Source organism: Genypterus blacodes, unplaced genomic scaffold (genome assembly GCF_046128005.1).
Source record: "Genypterus blacodes isolate CSIRO-AG114 ecotype Tasmania unplaced genomic scaffold, CSIRO-AGI_Gbla_v1 ptg000045l_1, whole genome shotgun sequence".
NCBI lineage: Eukaryota > Metazoa > Chordata > Actinopteri > Ophidiiformes > Ophidiidae > Genypterus > Genypterus blacodes.
In genome coordinates this window covers 2,548,560-2,566,794 of record NW_027466858.1, presented here as the reverse complement: position 1 = coordinate 2,566,794, position 18,235 = coordinate 2,548,560, and the positions used below count along the sequence as shown (strand labels likewise).

At 47.4% G+C, this 18,235-nt stretch overlaps 1 protein-coding gene across 1 annotated transcript in view; it reads left to right on the top strand.

Annotated features, from left to right (window-relative positions):
• commd10 (COMM domain containing 10) overlaps positions 1–18,235 on the top strand; it is a 38,142-nt gene that overhangs the window by 1,939 nt on the left and 17,968 nt on the right. Inside the window, exons 4-5 of the mRNA XM_076149321.1 lie at positions 526–681; positions 4,150–4,260. Coding sequence (XP_076005436.1) covers positions 526–681; positions 4,150–4,260 — 267 coding nt within the window. The remainder of the gene's footprint in view (positions 1–525; positions 682–4,149; positions 4,261–18,235) is intronic.

The window sequence follows — 18,235 nt, the reverse complement described above, 5'->3', positions numbered from 1 at the left end:
GAAGTGGTCGTGTTGCCAGTTTGTGTGTGAAATTCATGTTTGCTAAGAATACACAACCGTTGCATTAGGCAGAATTGGCCCAAGTAAACAACATATTCCAAATAAATTGATTCAATAATGTAGACATGCAAAGGAAAGAGAGAAATAATATTGATATTATATTAATTGGATGACTGAAGCCCTGGTTTATCCTGTACACTTTAAATAATTGAAGAAGCTGTGATGAAATCTGAGACAAGCTGCAGTGGGGAAAAAGAGCACTGGTAATAAACTTGGCCTCCAGCTGGGGGCGTTGTTGTATTGTTAGTGATTATTTTGTATCAGTATATTGAGTATTATTGAGTGATAAATAAGTGTGAATATAAATAAACCAAGTGACAGAGGAGTGTCTGTTAGTGTTCCCACCATAAGCATCACTTAAAACATGTATTTAGATATAGCAATGAATTATTGTAACAACATTTTTACAACAATAACAATTTTATCCCTCCCCTCTCCTCTCCTCTCCTCTCCTCTCCTCTGCAGGCAGTGTATCATCATGTGAAGCCGGCCTCTCTGCAGCAGCAGTTGGAAGCGGTTCATATGAGCCCGGACAAGGCCGAGGTGTTCTCTCAGACCTGGGCGACGGCCGGACCCGAGATGGTGGAGAGGCTCAAGCACAACGTCTTTGCCCCTAAGAAGGTACAGCTGGTGACCATGTTGTGCTGTGTGTGTGTGTGTGTGTGTGTGTGTGTGTGTGTGTGTGTGTGTGTGTGTGTGTGTGTGTGTGTGTGTGTGTGTGTGTGTGTGTGTGTGTGTGTGTGTGTGTGTGTGTGTGTGTGTGTGTGTGTGTGTGTTTGGTCCTTTCCTGTTGCTGAATATAGGAGGGGAGAGTGATAAAAATGGAGGCTCAGCAGAGAAAGCTCAGAGTGGTGTGCAGAATCTGCAGATTATTTTATTTTCTGAAGATAATCCTCTTAATCAACTTTTGTTTATAATGCTGAAGGGATGTTTTTCTAATTTCATAGAAGCCAAACATGTTCCAGCTTAAGTCCTTCAGAAGACATGAAAGTCTGAGGGGTGAAATTAGGTGAGGCGGGCGGGTGCTGAACTAGTTCAAAGCCACAATTAACAGCCAGCATTTACATAATCGCTTCATGTTGGCCTAGTTTTGTCCATTTTGTACAGCTCGCATATAATCACACACTGCAGTTAATGAGCAAAAACAACTCGTAAATTTCCCCCCAAAAATATTACAGCCCTCCCTCACAAATCGGCTCAGAACAAAACCAGTCAACAATTTTACCTCAATTAATTTTCCTGACCTGACGATGTTTCAGAAACCTCAAATTAAACCACGCACAGAAATAAGTGTGTTAAGGAAATGTGTTAAAGAAGGTGTGCTAGGATTAAGGTGTGCTACGTTAACTTAACTGTATTTCCGAGTCTTCCTGTGCCAGTCGGTAGAAGGTGAAAAGTAATTTGACCATTAGTTGGTCCTCCTACAGCCTGGTTACATTCATGAGATCAATCATGTGTTCCTCCTCCTCCTCCTCCTCCCCTGTTGTTTACTTTGCACTGCAGGCGCTCTCTTTATACCTCCTGACTTCCTGTGTGATGTGTTTGTCATCGGAGTAAACCTTTATGTGTGATTTTGGTGATGGCATTGTTAAACACAGAACTCTGATGTCCTCATCTCCTGTAGCCCCAGGTTATGGAGGACGCTCACTATCCTCTCATCCTCTCATCCTCTCATCCTCTCCTCCTCTCCGTCTGACTCCAGAGTCTTGTGATGTGATTTACCTGAACGTAAACACAGTCTGGTGTGTAGGGATCAGATGCTTTTGCTTTGCCGTGTGTGGATTGTAAAGCAGACCGTGCAGTTGCGTGCGTCTCATCTTACAAACTAGTCAAAGCCTGGTAGGGATAGCTCGGCTTTACAGTGGATGAAATCACAGGCAACGGGGGGTTCCAGGAGTGTGTTAAAGGAATGTGCCTCTGCAGTATTTCTTTCCTTTTGAAATGCTGCAACTATGGCTACGACGGGAAAGAACCTTCATCTGAAGTTTATGGAATCCGAGAGCTTTTAATAAGTCATCTTAATGACCTTAGAGTCCATCTTCACGCTGTTTTATCAGGACAAACTGAGCAAATGATATCGACCGAACACAACTTTAAGACCAACGTCAACATCGGATTGTTGCTATACTGCAGCTGTGACACGGTTTTGTGTGAATTGATTCAAGCGGCCGGAGCATTATTGCTTTCTTTCGTAATGATTTTTCTGTAAAAGCTGATTTAAGTAGTGACACCTAAAAGTGTTCCTATAAAAGTGGAACAGGCAGTCCAGGGGATTGAGATCTAATACAAACTAAATGTTGTTCTGCACGGCCGCACTATGCCAGAGTTGTTTTTGTTGTCATACCTTCAGAGGGTTTTACTGTTGGCGTCAAGCAAGTCATATTTTCCTCTCTCGCCGCCGCTGTTGTTGTTGGCGAATCAGCAGATACACTGACAGCCGTTGCTCTTTGAAACGACCTCAGCCACTTCACCGAGTTTGGGGAAAAGAACGAAACTAAACAAGAAACTGTGACTGACACCTATGAAACCTAAACCGATTGCGATGTTCCGCTTTTACGGGATTTACTTTTTTGCCCATGGGGAAACCGGTAAACTGCACTTCTGGCTTCCTGCTCATGTTGCCACCTTTATACTGTAGTTTACACCCTGCAGCTCCAGGCACTGCTCGGTACTTTGGATTACGACTCCTGCCTCAGCTGGAGAGAGTTTGCAGCGGCTTTGCACCAAACGTCAGGTCCTGCTGCATCATGCACAGGGCGTCACACTTAATGCTCCAGAATCACCGGCTGCCACCCGACTGACCTCATCCACACAAAACCAAGAGATGGATTTCTTTCTGTTCCAGAGAAGTTTACTCTGAAATGGATCAATGCAACTGAAACAATATCCTAAATAATGAAATGTATTATTCCTTTTCTAGCATTATTAAAGCCATATTATGCATTTTTTAAACAAATGTATGGATCTATTGTTATTTGCACGTTATCATATCTGACTGATGTAAAATAATACCTGCTTTGCTGGGCTGTGATCTTTCGGAATGCTAATGTAGATGTTCTGTGGTTGTCGTGGTGACTAATGTGCCCCTGCCCCTCCCCTCGGAGTCGTCTCCCCGCACCTGCCCTCTGATGCTGTGGAAGCATCTCCACCCAATAAGTCACACATGGTTTATTATTATGGCCTCGCTCTGCATCATAAAACACTTAACTGTCCGGCCTCAACTGGGTGCTGCTAATCTATCACCCCGCTGCTGCTGCTGACTGATGACGGATCGCTCCCTAAATCAGCCCGGCTGTCACTGAAGTGTTGAGGTTGTTGGATGAGGGGGAGGAGGAGACACTACAAGTTGTTGTTGTTGTTGTTGTTGTTGTTGTGGTGGTGGTGGTGTTTTACCTGGTTTGTATTTTTTCCAAATGTCAAAAACTTGAGGAGACCCATTTTCCCCTAAAACTGGGAGCTTAGGAACAGCTAGCGATAACCTAAGTAAAAGTCACTGTTTTTATGTATAAGCCAATAAAATCTTTAGAATGTCCTGAACAAACACAAAATAGTAGTTGTAGGTTTTTATGAGGGGAAAGGTTGAAATGTTGAAGCCAGTACATGATCCTGCTGAGCTGGTGTAGCTTCCATAGCAATAGGTGTGTTTAGGTTGTGTTGAAAGAAAAACACAGAGAAGATCCCGACGGTGATGGTGCCTGGGGGAATCCAGATGTTAGAGGAGGAGGAGGTGCAGCACGCAGGCCACAGCATCCTCTGTGCCTGTAGACCAGTCGGGGGGGGGGGGGTCCATTTTTTAGTGAACACTTGGACGGATGGTTTTTAGCAGCAGTTTCCCCCTGCACATCGTTATTCTGTGTGTGAGGCCAAAAGGGGGGTTTGAAATCTCTGAAAAAGGAGATTTGAATATCTAATGTATTTTGTGTCAGAATAAGCTTTGACTTCCAACATAGCCTAATGAAAATGTGTGTGTGTGTGTGTGTGTGTGTGTGTGTGTGTGTGTGTGTGTGTGTGTGTGTGTGTGTGTGTGTGTGTGTGTGTGTGTGTGTGTGTGTGTGTGTGTGTGTGTGTGTGTGTGTGTGTGTTTTTCAGCTGGACTATGTCGGCTGGCAATTAAACCTGCAGATGGCTCAGTCCAGTCAAGCCAAAATGAAGGATCCTAGTGCCGTCCTCCAACTGGGACTCCGTAATGAAGACTCCGAGGTACACACACACACACACACACACACACACACACCGACATACACACACACCCGAGTGTGAAAAAACACCTCTCCATTGTAATGAGATGAATTTTATGCCCGTTTGAAGGAGTCAATCTTTTCCTTTCCTTGGCACTAAATGTAATCCCACGTTTGTCTTTGGACTCTGTGGTTGGCCTGTCTGGGTCCAGAGCAACTGGAGTGTAAGGACCAGTGATCAAGGAGCTTGTTATGCAGTGTCTCCAGGGTCTGCCCGTCCTCTTGAGTGGCTGGGCCCTATCTGGACTGGAGGCCCACGTGGTCGTTGGCACTCAACTGTGCTTTTGGAACCCAATTAACTATCAAGCGCCTTGTGAGATTCACACTTTTATTAAAGTGCGAGGCTGCTGCTCAGTATTAGCACAGGAAAAAAACATCAAACATCTGTGAGCAACAACAACTGTGAGAGTCGATTCAGAGTAGAAAGTCCCCTTTCACACCGCTTAATAATTTTAAATGATTTCAATTTGTGTTCCACTTTCATCTCCAGAGGTCCCAATAAATGCCTATTATTATATTTGTGCTGTCGAAGAGCTTTGTGACTGTAAATCCTAAACACAGGACAGCAACCTGACTGAAACATTGCTCCTCCCCTTTAGGTAGATAAGCCATTAGTCTACTTTAAGGCAGCTGTTGTCAGGAAGAAATGGTGGAGCTGAGGATCCTCTCTGCCTGGACAGCTTTGTTCCAGCTGACTAGTCCAGTGATTTGTTTAGTTTTGTTCCGCTCTGCTTAGTATTCTTTCTCTCTCTCTCTCTCTCTCTCTCTAGAGAATGCCAGGCTGAGCCTAAACATGGAATTAGGCCTGACATATTCAAAATGTTGCCGTCTTTAAATGTGGGACTCCAGGCAAAGCTGGAAACATGTATGTTTTTATTTACGGCTGCAACATCAGATGACTTCTTCCCAGTTTTCTACTTTGGTCTTCAGGCTACAGAAATAGGACTTTATTTATTTAAATCCACTTACACACTTTCCCATGTGGGTGGAGACAGCCGGGGGGGGCGGGGGAGGGGGGCTGAGGCTCCACAGTTCAATTGTAGGAGCTGCCACACTTTTACAAACAACTTTCCCTCACATTACTGGAGTGTAGTTTGCGTGTTGAGCTGCAGGGGGCACTGCAGTCACACAGATAGAGACGCCTCCCTCCCCCCCGGGCCCCCAGGTGTCTGAGAGTCGGATGAGATATTTACTTTAACTTTTCTCCTCAGGTAGCTTGAATGCGCACCGTGTTTTTTTATTTCCATTGATATTTCCTGATTACAGCTTCCTGTCAATCACTGAGACCCAAAAGTGGGAATAACTTGAGCGATGTCTTAACGGTGTGATGACTGCGAATGAAATTAGTTGTCAAATGCAGAGAAATCCAGCTGCAAGTGCCATACTAATTAGCAGCATAGATAGAGCCCAGCAGGGATCTATAACACACCCTGTGCTAAATGACTTAGACTGATGGGGGGCGGAGACTGTGAGGGGGGGATTACAGGTGACAGGAGGACAAGAGGGAAAGAACACAGGGAGAACACAAACAAAAGAGAACATGGGCAGTGAAATAATGAGGATGTGCAGGAGGAGACACAGCAGCTCTCTGTGTGTTGTGTGTGTTGATCACAGGGAACCTAAGCAGAGAGTTTGAGACAAGAAGAGCAGTAGAAGGATAAAAGGATGGGACAGGGTGAACATGTTAAGAGGAGAGCCAGGGGCCGGTGGTGGACGGGGCTGATGGGTCGTATGTCCCCTCTAATGTGAGCTGCTGGATGTGCCTTTGGTGGAAGACGTGGCGTTTACGCTCCACGTCTTCTTTCCACTCAGTGTCAGGTTGCTGTTCAGTTTCTCCTCCCCCTTCTTATCGCCGTGTTCAAACCGTGAGCGCCCCGGGTGTCTTGTTCAGACAGGCGAGACCTTGTAGGTACAGGCGCTATGGAGGCTGCGGAAAGAGAGACCCGTAGGTTTTTAGTTTCCCGGGCAAAGACAAAAAGCGGACTGATGAGAGCCTGAAAGGATGGGAGAGAAGCCGTGCTGCACGTGGCGGCGGCGCTCCTCCGTGTTTTTGTCTTCCTTTGTGCACGGTGAAGTGTCGTGCTCAGCCTGCCTGTACTGATACTGTATTCCTGCATGTACCGTGAAAAAGAAGTTGATGAGCTCAGGCGCGCTGAACATCTGGTGAGATAAAGAGCTGGCTCTCTCTCTCTCTCACTGTGTTTGCCTCCCTCTGTTCTCTCCCCTCATTTCTCTCACATGTCTGCATTCTCATTACACTTTTGCCCTCTTCTTCCATCGTACAGACCCACTTTCTATTTCCTCATAAACATGCAAGTCTGATGAGTCTTGATGAGTCTTAAAGTTGAACTCTCTTGACAGTCTGTCCTCTCTCTCTCTCTCTCTCTCTCTCTCTCTCTCTCTCTCTCTCTCTCTCTCTCTCTCTCTCTCTCTCTCTCTCTCTCTCTCTCTCTCTCTCTCTCTCTCTCTCTCTCTCTCTCTCTCTCTCGTCCCCTCCCTGTCGCTTGGCATTAGAGTGAGCCGCCGCTCCGCCAAACCCAGGGGAGGGTGACATTCATAATACAGAACATCCACTTGCGAGCCAGTGGCCGCCGATTTTAATATTTATCGCGGACACGCTGGGCCGCAAAGGCACCGAGTGACAGCGAGCGAGCTAATGTAGCGGCCGCACGCTGGCCCGGACTTCAAAGGACATCTCTAGTTGACGGCTTCAGACAGACCTGATGAGAATGGATAAAGTAGAGGCCTTTCAGAATGCAAAAAAGGAAAAACAACACATACACACATACCTAATGCGGCTTTAAAACAGAACTCCCCTCCAGAATGTGCTTTGCGTTGCTTTTGTTCCTCTGAGCCTCCAGCATTCAGTCAGAATTTGGGGACAAGGAGAACTTTCCCGCAGAGTTGGCAGCTCTCTCTGCACTTGATGGGATTTTTTGGTTCTGGGAGAGCAGATACAGATGTGCGCTCAAATTCCGCACACTGAAGACGAAGCACAGCGAAGGATTTTTGCGGACCCTTGGGGGAAATTTGCATCCTCCCCTTCCAGCGGTTGAGGTCAGAGGTCAGGGGCAGCCACTGGCCTCGGCCTCGTCTCTCTTACAGTGCCGTTCCCGCACAGACTCCCCTTGTGAACGCGGCGTGATGTGTGTGTGTCTGAGCGATCCTTGGACATCCCCAAAAGTGAAAATAACTTAGCCTATTTTGGAGCAGCTGCCGGAGCGCATGATGTCAGCTTCACCACTAAGTTCAGTAAGAATGGAGGGAATGTTGGTCTTCTAATAATGGCTACAGCTGGATCCAGGGTTTTTTGCATTTTTGTTAGCTGACATTCTGGAAGCATCACAGTGGCCTCGCTGTTAATCCACGAGTGCGACTGAATGATCCCGGCTCTGATTCCACGTGCGTCTCTTCTACCTCCACATATTCACGACTTCTGTTTCTACATCCTGCTTTTTATAGATCCCCAAAAATGCAATATCAACAAGGCCGGCTGCCTTTTCTTCCCTTTTGTCAGTTATTCATGAGCGAGTCTCTTCTTGTTGGAAATGTTTGTGTCAAGTTGTCCCCAGGTAGTTCTAAATTATGAGCCAACCAATTCAAGTCTTGTGGAAACCTGGTTGGTTTTTCGGCAATCAAAGCATCAGACATGAAAGACTTTGCCTTCTTGTGATTCTAATTTATTTTCTCGGTTCAGGCTTTCAGCACCGGTGCGATAATCACGGAGGAACGGAAGCTCTTTGTTTGGAAGCACACACACACACACACGCGCACACACACGCACACACACGCAGGCATGTACAGTCACTCGCGCAAAAACGAAGACCTCTACACTCCGTGCACAAACACGCCGCGGCTTTATTTATGAACACTGCGTGAGGTTATTCATGCCGCTCTGACTGGAGGAGGCGCTGTGATCAGAGCCTCCCTCCCTCCCTGACTCCCTCCCTCTCTCCCTCCCTCCCTCCCTCCCTGCCTCCGCCCGCCTCACGTGCCCCCATCAAACCAGCGCCGAGATCAGCAGGGCCCAACATCTCATCCTCCAGCTCCCCAGTAAAGTTACATAAAGGCCTCCTCTGGCCTCCCACAGGCTCCAGCTGGACCCGGCCAACAAACATCTCCTCGCCGCCGCTCCAACCTTTTTTTATTTATTTTTCATTTCAGGGATTACACGGCCCGATCAATATATCGCGGAGCGCCGATGTAAACGCTCCCACATTCAGATCCTTTACACCCGAGCCACCCACCAGTCAGGAGGCACAAAGGCAGCTCTGTTTCAATCTCCTCTCGCCTTGCTCTACATCTCCCAAGATGCTTTGTTGCTTTGTGTGCCCATCTTTTTATAAGGCTCCCTCTCTCGCCCTCCATCTCTCTCTGTCTCTTTTTTGCCCCCCCCCCCCCCCTTCCCCTCCGTCTCCATCCCTCCCCTCCCCTCCGTCCTCCCCCTTTTCCCTCCAGTGATTTGTTTTTCTCCTGTGGGATTTGGGATCCCATTCATCGGCCCTGCATTGTCTAGCTCTTATCCATTCCAGAGAGGATGGGCCCCGAGCAGAGGAATGGGCGCTCTCCTCTCTCCTACAGCTCCCTCTCATTCCTCGCCGCCCAACTCCGCGCTACTTGCCACGCGATGATGTCATGGCTTTTCTTTTCTCCAGGGGTACCCATTGATTCTCTCTTTCCCAGTCCCTCTCTCTCTCTCTCCCTCTCTCTCTCTCTCCCTATTACACACTCTCTATATCTGCCTCCTCCATCCACCCCCCCACCTCCTCTCCTGTTTTTCTCCAGCTAGTCGCTTTCCCAGATTCTTTTGCCTCTCAAAAGGCGCCGGGGGGATTTAGGGATGTTTGGATGTTGTCGAGCACACACCCACGGTACACGCTCGACACCCAGATAGGGAAGCTGTCAGCCCTGTAAAATCCGAACGCAGCTGCCATTGTTTGAACGTTCTCCTTTTCTTCTCACATCTCCCACTCCTGTGATCAGCTCTCATTTCTCTCTCTCTCTGTTTTATTAATCCTGTTGAGTTTCGTGCCCAGGTTGTGAGTAACATCATTAATCCCTCCCGATCATGCGGTGCCATCTTACTGTGGTGGGTAGCGGTGTTAAAGCACATACTGAGCTTCAGACTGAGTTTTTTGAGTTATTCCCCTTCTTCCTCTTCTTCTTCTTCTTCTACTTTCTTTTAGTCAGACTTCATTTTGGAGTGATGCTCTGCCTCAGCTGCCGGGGTGAGAAATCTATTTCATTTGAAACAAGGGCCGCTGATTGCAGAAGCACATCCCCAACTCCAAATCACACCCATTCATCCCAGCGTGTGTGAGGGAGTTTGGCTGCCAGGCATACATGCGCTGAGGCCCCTCTCATTGAAATACCAAATATTAAAAACATTAATAATGCAGATGTATCGAGTGGATTCCGTGCTGAGAGCGGTTGTCTGGCATTGTGCTGTGATGAGATCTAGTGTTTGTGAAGGAATATGAACTGTAGCTTGTGCGTCTCTTTAATGATGCTGTGAGTGGGCTGGAGTCTGGCACTGTTGTCAACATACGTGCAGGGATGTGCTTTGATGTCGGCGTTTGTTAAAAGATGTCTCTGAGGGTTCTGCTGGAAGGGGGAGAATCTCGCAGTAGAATCCTGTCCCAAGGTCGAGGGTGGCGTCGGTTTGGTCTGTGTGTGCACGTCGCTACAACCCAACACTTCAGTCAGCAGCATCTGTTTGCCCTCCACTCACACTCCTCTCTTCGTACCACGACTGTGCTTTGGCATGAATTGAATTGCGCCACAAAGGAATGGAAAGCATCCTCGGCTTGTTTTGCAGCGATGTTTGCGATGATGACACTATTCACGTCTGGAGGTGCGTGATGGAATATGTTTTGCTTCTTCTGAAGTCAGCTGGTGTCGACCTGTGGCAGGTTTTGTCTCCTGAAAGATGAACCGTAATATCATAATATCTCTGTCTCTCTCTCTCTCTCTCTCTCACTCTCTCTCCCTCCCTTTCTCTCTCCCTCCCTCTCCCACGACACACACAAACACAGACATTATAATTCTCCCTCTCTGTCTCATGGAGTATGAAAGCGGCAGTGTCTACATACCATGGCTGCACAGGCTGGCTGCCTTGGCAATCCTCGAACCCTCTAACGCTGCCACATAGTGGAAAAAATGAGCTCTACAGTCGTGAATAGAATCCATCACCCATTCTATGCAATCTCTCGCTCTCTCTCACTCTCTCTCTCTCTCTCTCTCTCTCGCTCCAAGACCTCTGCTTCCCTGTGCCAACCTCATACATTAAAACCTATACAGTTTCAAAATGTAGGCCTTGGGTTTGAGTGCCACTTATCCTTGAACCTGGCACGCTGTGGCCTTGTTAAGGAAGCAAGGCTTTCTGTCTTATTCCAGCCTCCCCACACACACACACATACACACACGCACACACACACTGAAGAAGAATTAGTTGAAAATCTTTTGACGCAGCTTTTTTTCCCAGGCGCTTTGTCGTCGTAAGCAGATTATTATTTCTGTTATCAAAGGAAGAGGTAGAAGAACAAGGTGAGCATGAACAATCCGCTTGGTCATGTTTGTTGATCCCCTTTAGATGAAATGTAAAAAGACCCACAGCGGATCTCTCTGTGATTTATTCATTTGTTTTATCCTGATTAAAGCTTTTCTCTCATGGTTGTTACTTGGCTCTGAGTCGCACTGTGAACGTCCCCCTGCCCTTTTGTGGCACATGGCAGCGTTACCTTCCCTCACTCTCTGTATCAGGCAACGGTAACCAGCTGCCACCGCCGTAATCATCCTGTTATGGCTCAAACACATTTTCCTGCCCGTGTTTATCTTGGCACTAAAACCGTTGACCGTCTCCATTCTCTCTGGAAACGTGACGTCAAGCTTCCTGGTCTAAAGGCCCTGAACCACAAAGCTTCAGTTTGGGAGCCAAAACAGATTGGAAGCAGTGATTGACAATATAAGATCAGTAAACATGAAACCTATAATTAGTTTTACTCACGCACATTAATTGGATTATGAGATGAAATATTTCTTCAGATGAAATATAGATTATGTTTCAGTGACACTACATGGTCATACATAATAGATTGAAGTTCTATTCTATTCTATTTCTACATTCTATCCAAGTGGTCCATGCAGTGATTGGCACTTTTTATAATGTGAACAGTCTCATCTCGTATAGAGGAGGAACATAATGTGTGCCACTGGTGGGAAATCTATTTTAGTCTATTCTAAAGAATGACTCACTGCAACATATAAATAGAATAGATAAGGAATGATCCTTCAGTCAAAAGCCACACTTTCCCACTCTACTGTCACATCTACTCCCGCCGCTCTCCGTCTTTATCTCGCAATCTCTGCAATTACTCTTCTGACTTTTTCATTCTTTTTGACATACCTCCCTCTTCCCTCTCTCCTGTCTCTCCCCTTACAGTCTTAATTAACTCCCCTTCACACACACACACACACACACACACACACACACACACACACACACACACACACACACACACACACACACACACCCAATCCTGGCTCATTTGTCTTTGTAATAATTGGGGCATGCATCACACTGATAACCGAAGCCCCTGACACATTGTGTGTATAACGCACAACATATGTCTGCGTGCCATTAGCCATATGTGGCATTTGAGAGGCCGTACATGTCGGTGGGGTAATGACGGTGTTGAAAACTAAGAGGACACGGGAGCAGATGTAAACGAGACCCTATGGAGCTGCCATAAAACCACAATGTGCTCCATCAGAACAAGCAACAGCACGTCCTATTGATGTGGAGCACATGAAACGCAGCAACCTGTCAAACGCTGCTCAACCAGGGGACATGACTCAAATGTTTTAAGTACCGGCTATAAACTAAAGAAATGTGGGAATTATGTTCGCATAAATCATAGCCAATGTACATAAATAGCTTATTTATTAGACGATAACTTTTAAGATGGCCGCCACGGCTAAAATTCAACGCTTTTTGCTTAAATATGAAGAAGAGTTGAGGTATAAATAGAGAGAAGCTAAACCTCTCAGTTGTTCTCTTAGTGAACGCCGGTGATCAAGAGTATGACAAGAAAAGACGTTTGGGACGCGTTGAAAGAGTCTTTGTTCCAACGGAGTCAGCAGACTGAGTCATATTCCTTCTTGTTTACGTATCTGTCAGGTTCCTGATAATGTAGGTCAGAGAAAATCCATGGAGACAGACGGAGAGAATAACATCCTTTATTCCACCAGCCTGTCAGCCTATACCTGTGCTCGTCTCCACCATCACAGTCTCTAATGCCTCTTAATAGCTCCAGGTCCTGGCCGGCCCGGTATACGTTTCTTTTCTAGTCGCTTCAGCAGCCGTGTTCCAGTGTCTGATGGGAGCCGAGCGCCCTGTTCTTTGTTTGGATGCTGCACTATGAATTATAGATAAAGGAAGCTACTTTGATAAGTCACTTTGTTTTTAGACTTGGCAGTGCGCCCGCAATGGAGCGCGGCAGACGCAATGTGCAGACACACGTGTGTGTACATTAGATGCGTTTTGATCTATCTACACACACGCATACACACACAGATGCAACACACGAGCATCAGGTGTAATCTTGGGAAATTGTGTTTTTTATGATGAAAGCTTTCCAGAGTCGCCCACTGTGTTCCCAAACACACACACACACACATTGTTGGAAATCTACTCTGGCTTTGGTGGCTGTTACTGCAGATCCTATCTCGCCGCACGCCTCAGAACACATACTTGTAAGCTGTCATTCACTCTCATCTCTGTGAAGGCGTAGGCGCAGCCTGTTGTCACAAACTCTTTGCCCAAGTGACTAACATAAGTACGCACTTGTGTCATCTATGTTTTTTTTTTTTACAGTTTCCCCTTTTAAACCTTGACGGGAAAGAGAAATCACAGGCGTTCTCTCTGTGTTCACACGGTGACACGAGCCGGTACGCATGCATGGGTGCTTCTGCTGCAGCTGGAGTTTCAGTTTGTCAGTGTCGGTGTAGGTGTGGAAGGTATATTCTATTCTCCTCATCTCTGATAACGACGGATAATCCCTTAGTGTGTTGATGTTGTTGATAGGTAACCATTCAGTCTCATCTTCATGTCTGTACATCTTGTGTGTTGTACTTTCAGCCTGGCACAGTCCACAAAAACCGGCCTCTCCTGTCAGCGAGCGTCTCTGCGTTGTCACGAGGTGTCAAATCTGGAGCCTCTCCAGAGATAATAAGTCAGAAGAGATGATAAATGTGTCTGGGAAAGAAGCCGGCGGCATTTTCTTAAAACAAGGAAACGTGTTTTCGTTTAAAGCTGCCAAAACCACTGACTGGGTATGAAAGCTTAGACCGAGCAGCTGTGGGTCTGTACCATCAGCCTCCAGTCACTTGGTATAGTCTGTGCCGCAGCAGCCAAAGTGGACTCTGTGTGTAATCTGGCTGTTGTGCTTGAACCCAAATATTTATCGGAGCACAGCAAACCGATGGAACAAAGCAGATAAACTCTTAAATTTAAAGATGTTCTTTTTAACATCTGTCCAGACTGAGTAATTGCAGGTGTTGCTCACGGTGGCAGCAGTAATATTCGGAGGCCATTAGCCGTCATGATCCGCTGCGGCACGGCGACTGTTTTCTAAATGATATAGGAGGAGAGCAGGGGGAAAGGAGGAGTAAGCACTTTTGTTATCATCTCCTTGTCAGATCCTCAGAACCAAGCCCTCTATTACGCTGCTAATAATAGAGGCCGGGTTTATCGCTTGGATCACTATCACAGGAGGGAAGAGACGGGGAATGAGAGAGAGGCTGCCGCACAAAATTGACAAAACTCACACTGGTAAATGAGTCTGATGATTCCTGCGAGGAAGAAAGAGACAAACGGGTAGTGAGAGAGAGAGAGAGAGGGGGAGAGAGGGAGAGAGTTCATGTTTATGAGTGTTTGATTGGCACCCTAAAGAGAGGACAGAGAGACGGGAGTTGAAAGGGGCGGAGTGTGTGTGTGTGAGTGTGAGTGAGTGTGTGTGTGTGTGTGTGTGTGTGTGTGTGTGTGTGTGTGTGTGTGTGTGTGTGTGTGTGTGTGTGTGTGTGTGTGTGTGTGTGTGTGTGTGTGTGTGTGTGTGTGTGTGTGTGCGCGTGCGGTGGAGCCCAGCGGCCCCCCAGTTTGAGCTGTATTCACTGCTGCCAGACTACCAGAGACGGATCGTGATCAAACAAGAAAAAGAAGTTCAGATTGGAGCAGATAACTTTGTTGTTGCATCAAGCCACCCCCCCCATACACACACACACACACACACACACACACACACACACAAGCACATATCAAAGCTTGACTCAAACCCTGTGCAGTGGAGTGAAGCCTTGACAGTCAGGTAGGGCAGATAGGCAGAGATTAGCTGGTTGGCGGCGCAGAGAAGTGTGTGGTCAAAACAAGGCTCAGGGGGATGAAAGATGGCTGCAGACGCCGGGGTGGAAGTAGAGCCTCTGGTTTTGTTGTGGTTCCTGTTGTTTCTTCAGAGAGATTAGCCAGCGCCTTGATGTGGAAGAGGCAGAACAGGAGGCTGTTTATTCAGTCAGTGTGTAGTTTGAATTTCATCAAGTGGGGACTTTTGGTGGAACTGAAATGTCAGCAGCGTTTCTCCACCTCGTCAGAAGTTTCTGGGATTTGAATTAAATATTTAAAAATCCAAATCCATTTCGGTTTTGGCAACAAACTGCTACAATTCCCTGCTATGCACTGATGTTTCCTTCAGTTACCCTGTAACTTTGATCAAGAGCATGAGCCTACAAAAATTCTCAGTTGTTTTGAGCCAAATCTTACACACAACTTGTGTCGGAGTCGGTAGCTCTGCACCGTCAGAAGTGTTCCGTAGTCTGTGCTGGCTCTTTGAACACACACACACTCACACACACACACACACACACACACACACACACACACACACACACACACACACACACACACACACACAAGCACACACACAATCTGTCACAAACTTTGAAAAACTCACACAAAAGCACATCGTGTCCATCTTGCCATCTAGCTCTGCATTTTTCACACTCGTCTCACACACACACACACACACACACACACACACACACACACACACACACACACACACACACACACACACACACACCGCTGGTACGGCTCCCTTTGGTCTTATATTCTCTTTGCTGTGTCAGGATGTGCTGCCTGGCTTCGCTCCTTTTGAACACACACACACACACACACACACACTTACACTGCGGCGTGTACGTGCATATGCATACACGAGCGCCGTGCTGTGCTTCTACAGAACACGACCGAGTGCTCACGCCTCTTGTTCCGCATGTGTGTGTATGTCACGATGCTTCTGCTCCATCAGTGATAATGGAGGGGAAAGTGACAGCCGGCACAGAGGCGAGCCGCTGTTTGACGCTTTGGCCTTTAACGCTGGAAACCATTTGGGTCGGTCAGCGGGCCTGCGGAGCACGACATCATTCTGTTATCAGCAGACACACACACACACTCACACACTCGGAAAGTGTGAAATTGATTGGACAGTTCAGTTATCTAAATGAGTCCTTCTGTCCAAGTGGCTGGAAGCACATTTGTCGTTTTGATAAATAACTTTAGCTGTTTTTACGCACCGTTTCGACACCACGACTGTTTACTCCGGCTAATGAGTCCTGATTTGTATTCATTAGCTGTGACTGCATCATCACAGAGCAGAAAGCAGACATCAGACGCACTACAGCGTCGCTTCACAAGAGATAAATATGGAAATGTGTTCAGCAGTTCTGACACGCCGAAGTTGTTTATGTGGTTCGGATGAAACCGGCTACAAAAAATCAGATAGCGGTGGCCTTTTTACTCCCTGCATAAGCTGTCAGACTCCACCGCTGTACTTAAAAAGGGGAAAGGTTGCTGAAATTCATTAAAGGAAGCTTCAGCACAGAACTTTCTCAAACTTTGAAAAGTTGGAATTTGCCGGAAATCCTCCCGACACCTTGATAGGAATCCATAAATTGACTGCTCTGTGAAAAACAGCGAGTCCCGGCGCCGCCTCCCCGCTGACGGAATCTGATTTAGGATGAAACCCTTTGAGTCTATTAATTTACCTCATGGGGAATCATCGCCGCAGTTGTCGATCCCCGTCTGGCGCGGTTCCTGCAGAGGCGTGAGTGCGGTGTGGCAGGTTAGCGGGGGGGCGAAGGGAGTCGATCACATCGTCTCCACCGTTCCGCCCCTGGTTCACCTCCCCCTCATGTGGACTTTAGACCGTCCTCCTCGAAGGTGAGCCGGGTTTAATGCCAAGCGAGTCGTGCGATAAGGAGCAGCTTCCCAAACGTGTCGGCCGCCCCGGAGCTGCGCAGATTAGCAGGTGGCCTTTTTTGGAGCTTTTCCTCCAGCTGTGTCCGGTCGACCATTAACACAGCCCAGTGTGCCCGACTCATCAAGGTGTTCACGCTTTGCCCTTTTCAGCGATTCATCCCCCAAATTTGCAGAGACCAGTCGAGGTCGGTCCTCATATGGCGGACTGCTCCTTTAATTGGAGTAACGCGCCGTCCCTATCGCTCGGCCCAAATGTCATTAGACAGGCGGCCAAATACCAAGTGGTGTTCCGGGCAAAGTCACGCCCGCTAGATGGGACATGGCAGAACAAACTGTGGCTGACCTGACAGGGAGGAATATGATTAAATGGGCAACTTTCACACACACACACACACGCACGCACGCACGCACGCACGCACGCACGCACGCACGCACGCACGCACGCACGCACGCACGCACACACACAGCCTGTATAAACAGGAGCCACTTCCTTGTGCTCATACACATAAACACCTGGAGGATGTTTCCTCTTGAGTGTTTCCTCCACGTCTTTCTTCTTTGCCCTCCTCTCTCTCTCTCTCACACACGTCTCTCTCTCCTGTTTGTGGATTATTCATGCTCACACACTCACACGCACGCACGCACACACACACACACACACACACACATGTACAAACGCAGCAGTTTGAAACTTGCCCTCTCCCTTCTGCCTCCCTGGCTCTGACTAATTCACCACTTTAATAGCCACTGTATTCTCTTGGAGCTAATTAGAGATTACACACACATGTGCGTGCGCTCCCACACACAAACACACACACTCATGCAGCTACATCCATGATGCTATGCAGAGGTGTAATTACAAAGTCTAATTCCTGTGTTATTCTCCATTATTTATGAAGTGGTGTTGTTGGTGTCACTCTGACCTTCTTTTAATGATGCCACACACACACACTCACATACAGTACATGTACACACATCACCATGCACCGTCTCAGACACGCACCAGCACAGCCCCCGAACTCCCTCTACAAATCTGAATACGTAATTATATTTAAAGCCGAGTGTGAAAGACCCTCCTCGTCGCTCCCGGCTGCGGTTTAGCGTCGCTCATCGGCTTCAAGGTTGCGTTCATTTCAGTTTGGATAAGAGCGAGTTAAACATACAAATGTGAGCACGAACGCAGCGTCCTATTGTTTCAGCAAGGGTTAGAGATGGCAGCCCTCATTAGTGCGGCGCATTGAAAGTGAATGGTGAAGTGGTGCGATGAAGGTTTGTGCTGGTAGCGATGGAAGCGCCGAGCCTTTTATTTGATCTGTAGTAACACTCGGCTGGATGGATTTATACAAACTTGCCTCTTCAAAGGAGCGCCAGTGGCGGAGATTACATAGTGCGGTTTGTTAATCTGCGATTCTCTCCATCGCAGATATTGTGGATATTCTTCCGCATCGTTTGTCACCGCGCGGCAAGCACGGGGAGAACAATGCCGAAGATGAATGCCTGTCAGATAGGCCAGAACATGCCAGTGTGGTGGGTGGAGAGAAGTAATCCTCATTGTTCTTAGTGTAGTACAAGTGTCAGAACCCACTTGTTTACGTAGGCGTCCGCGGCGATGCTGTTTCTAAGGCTT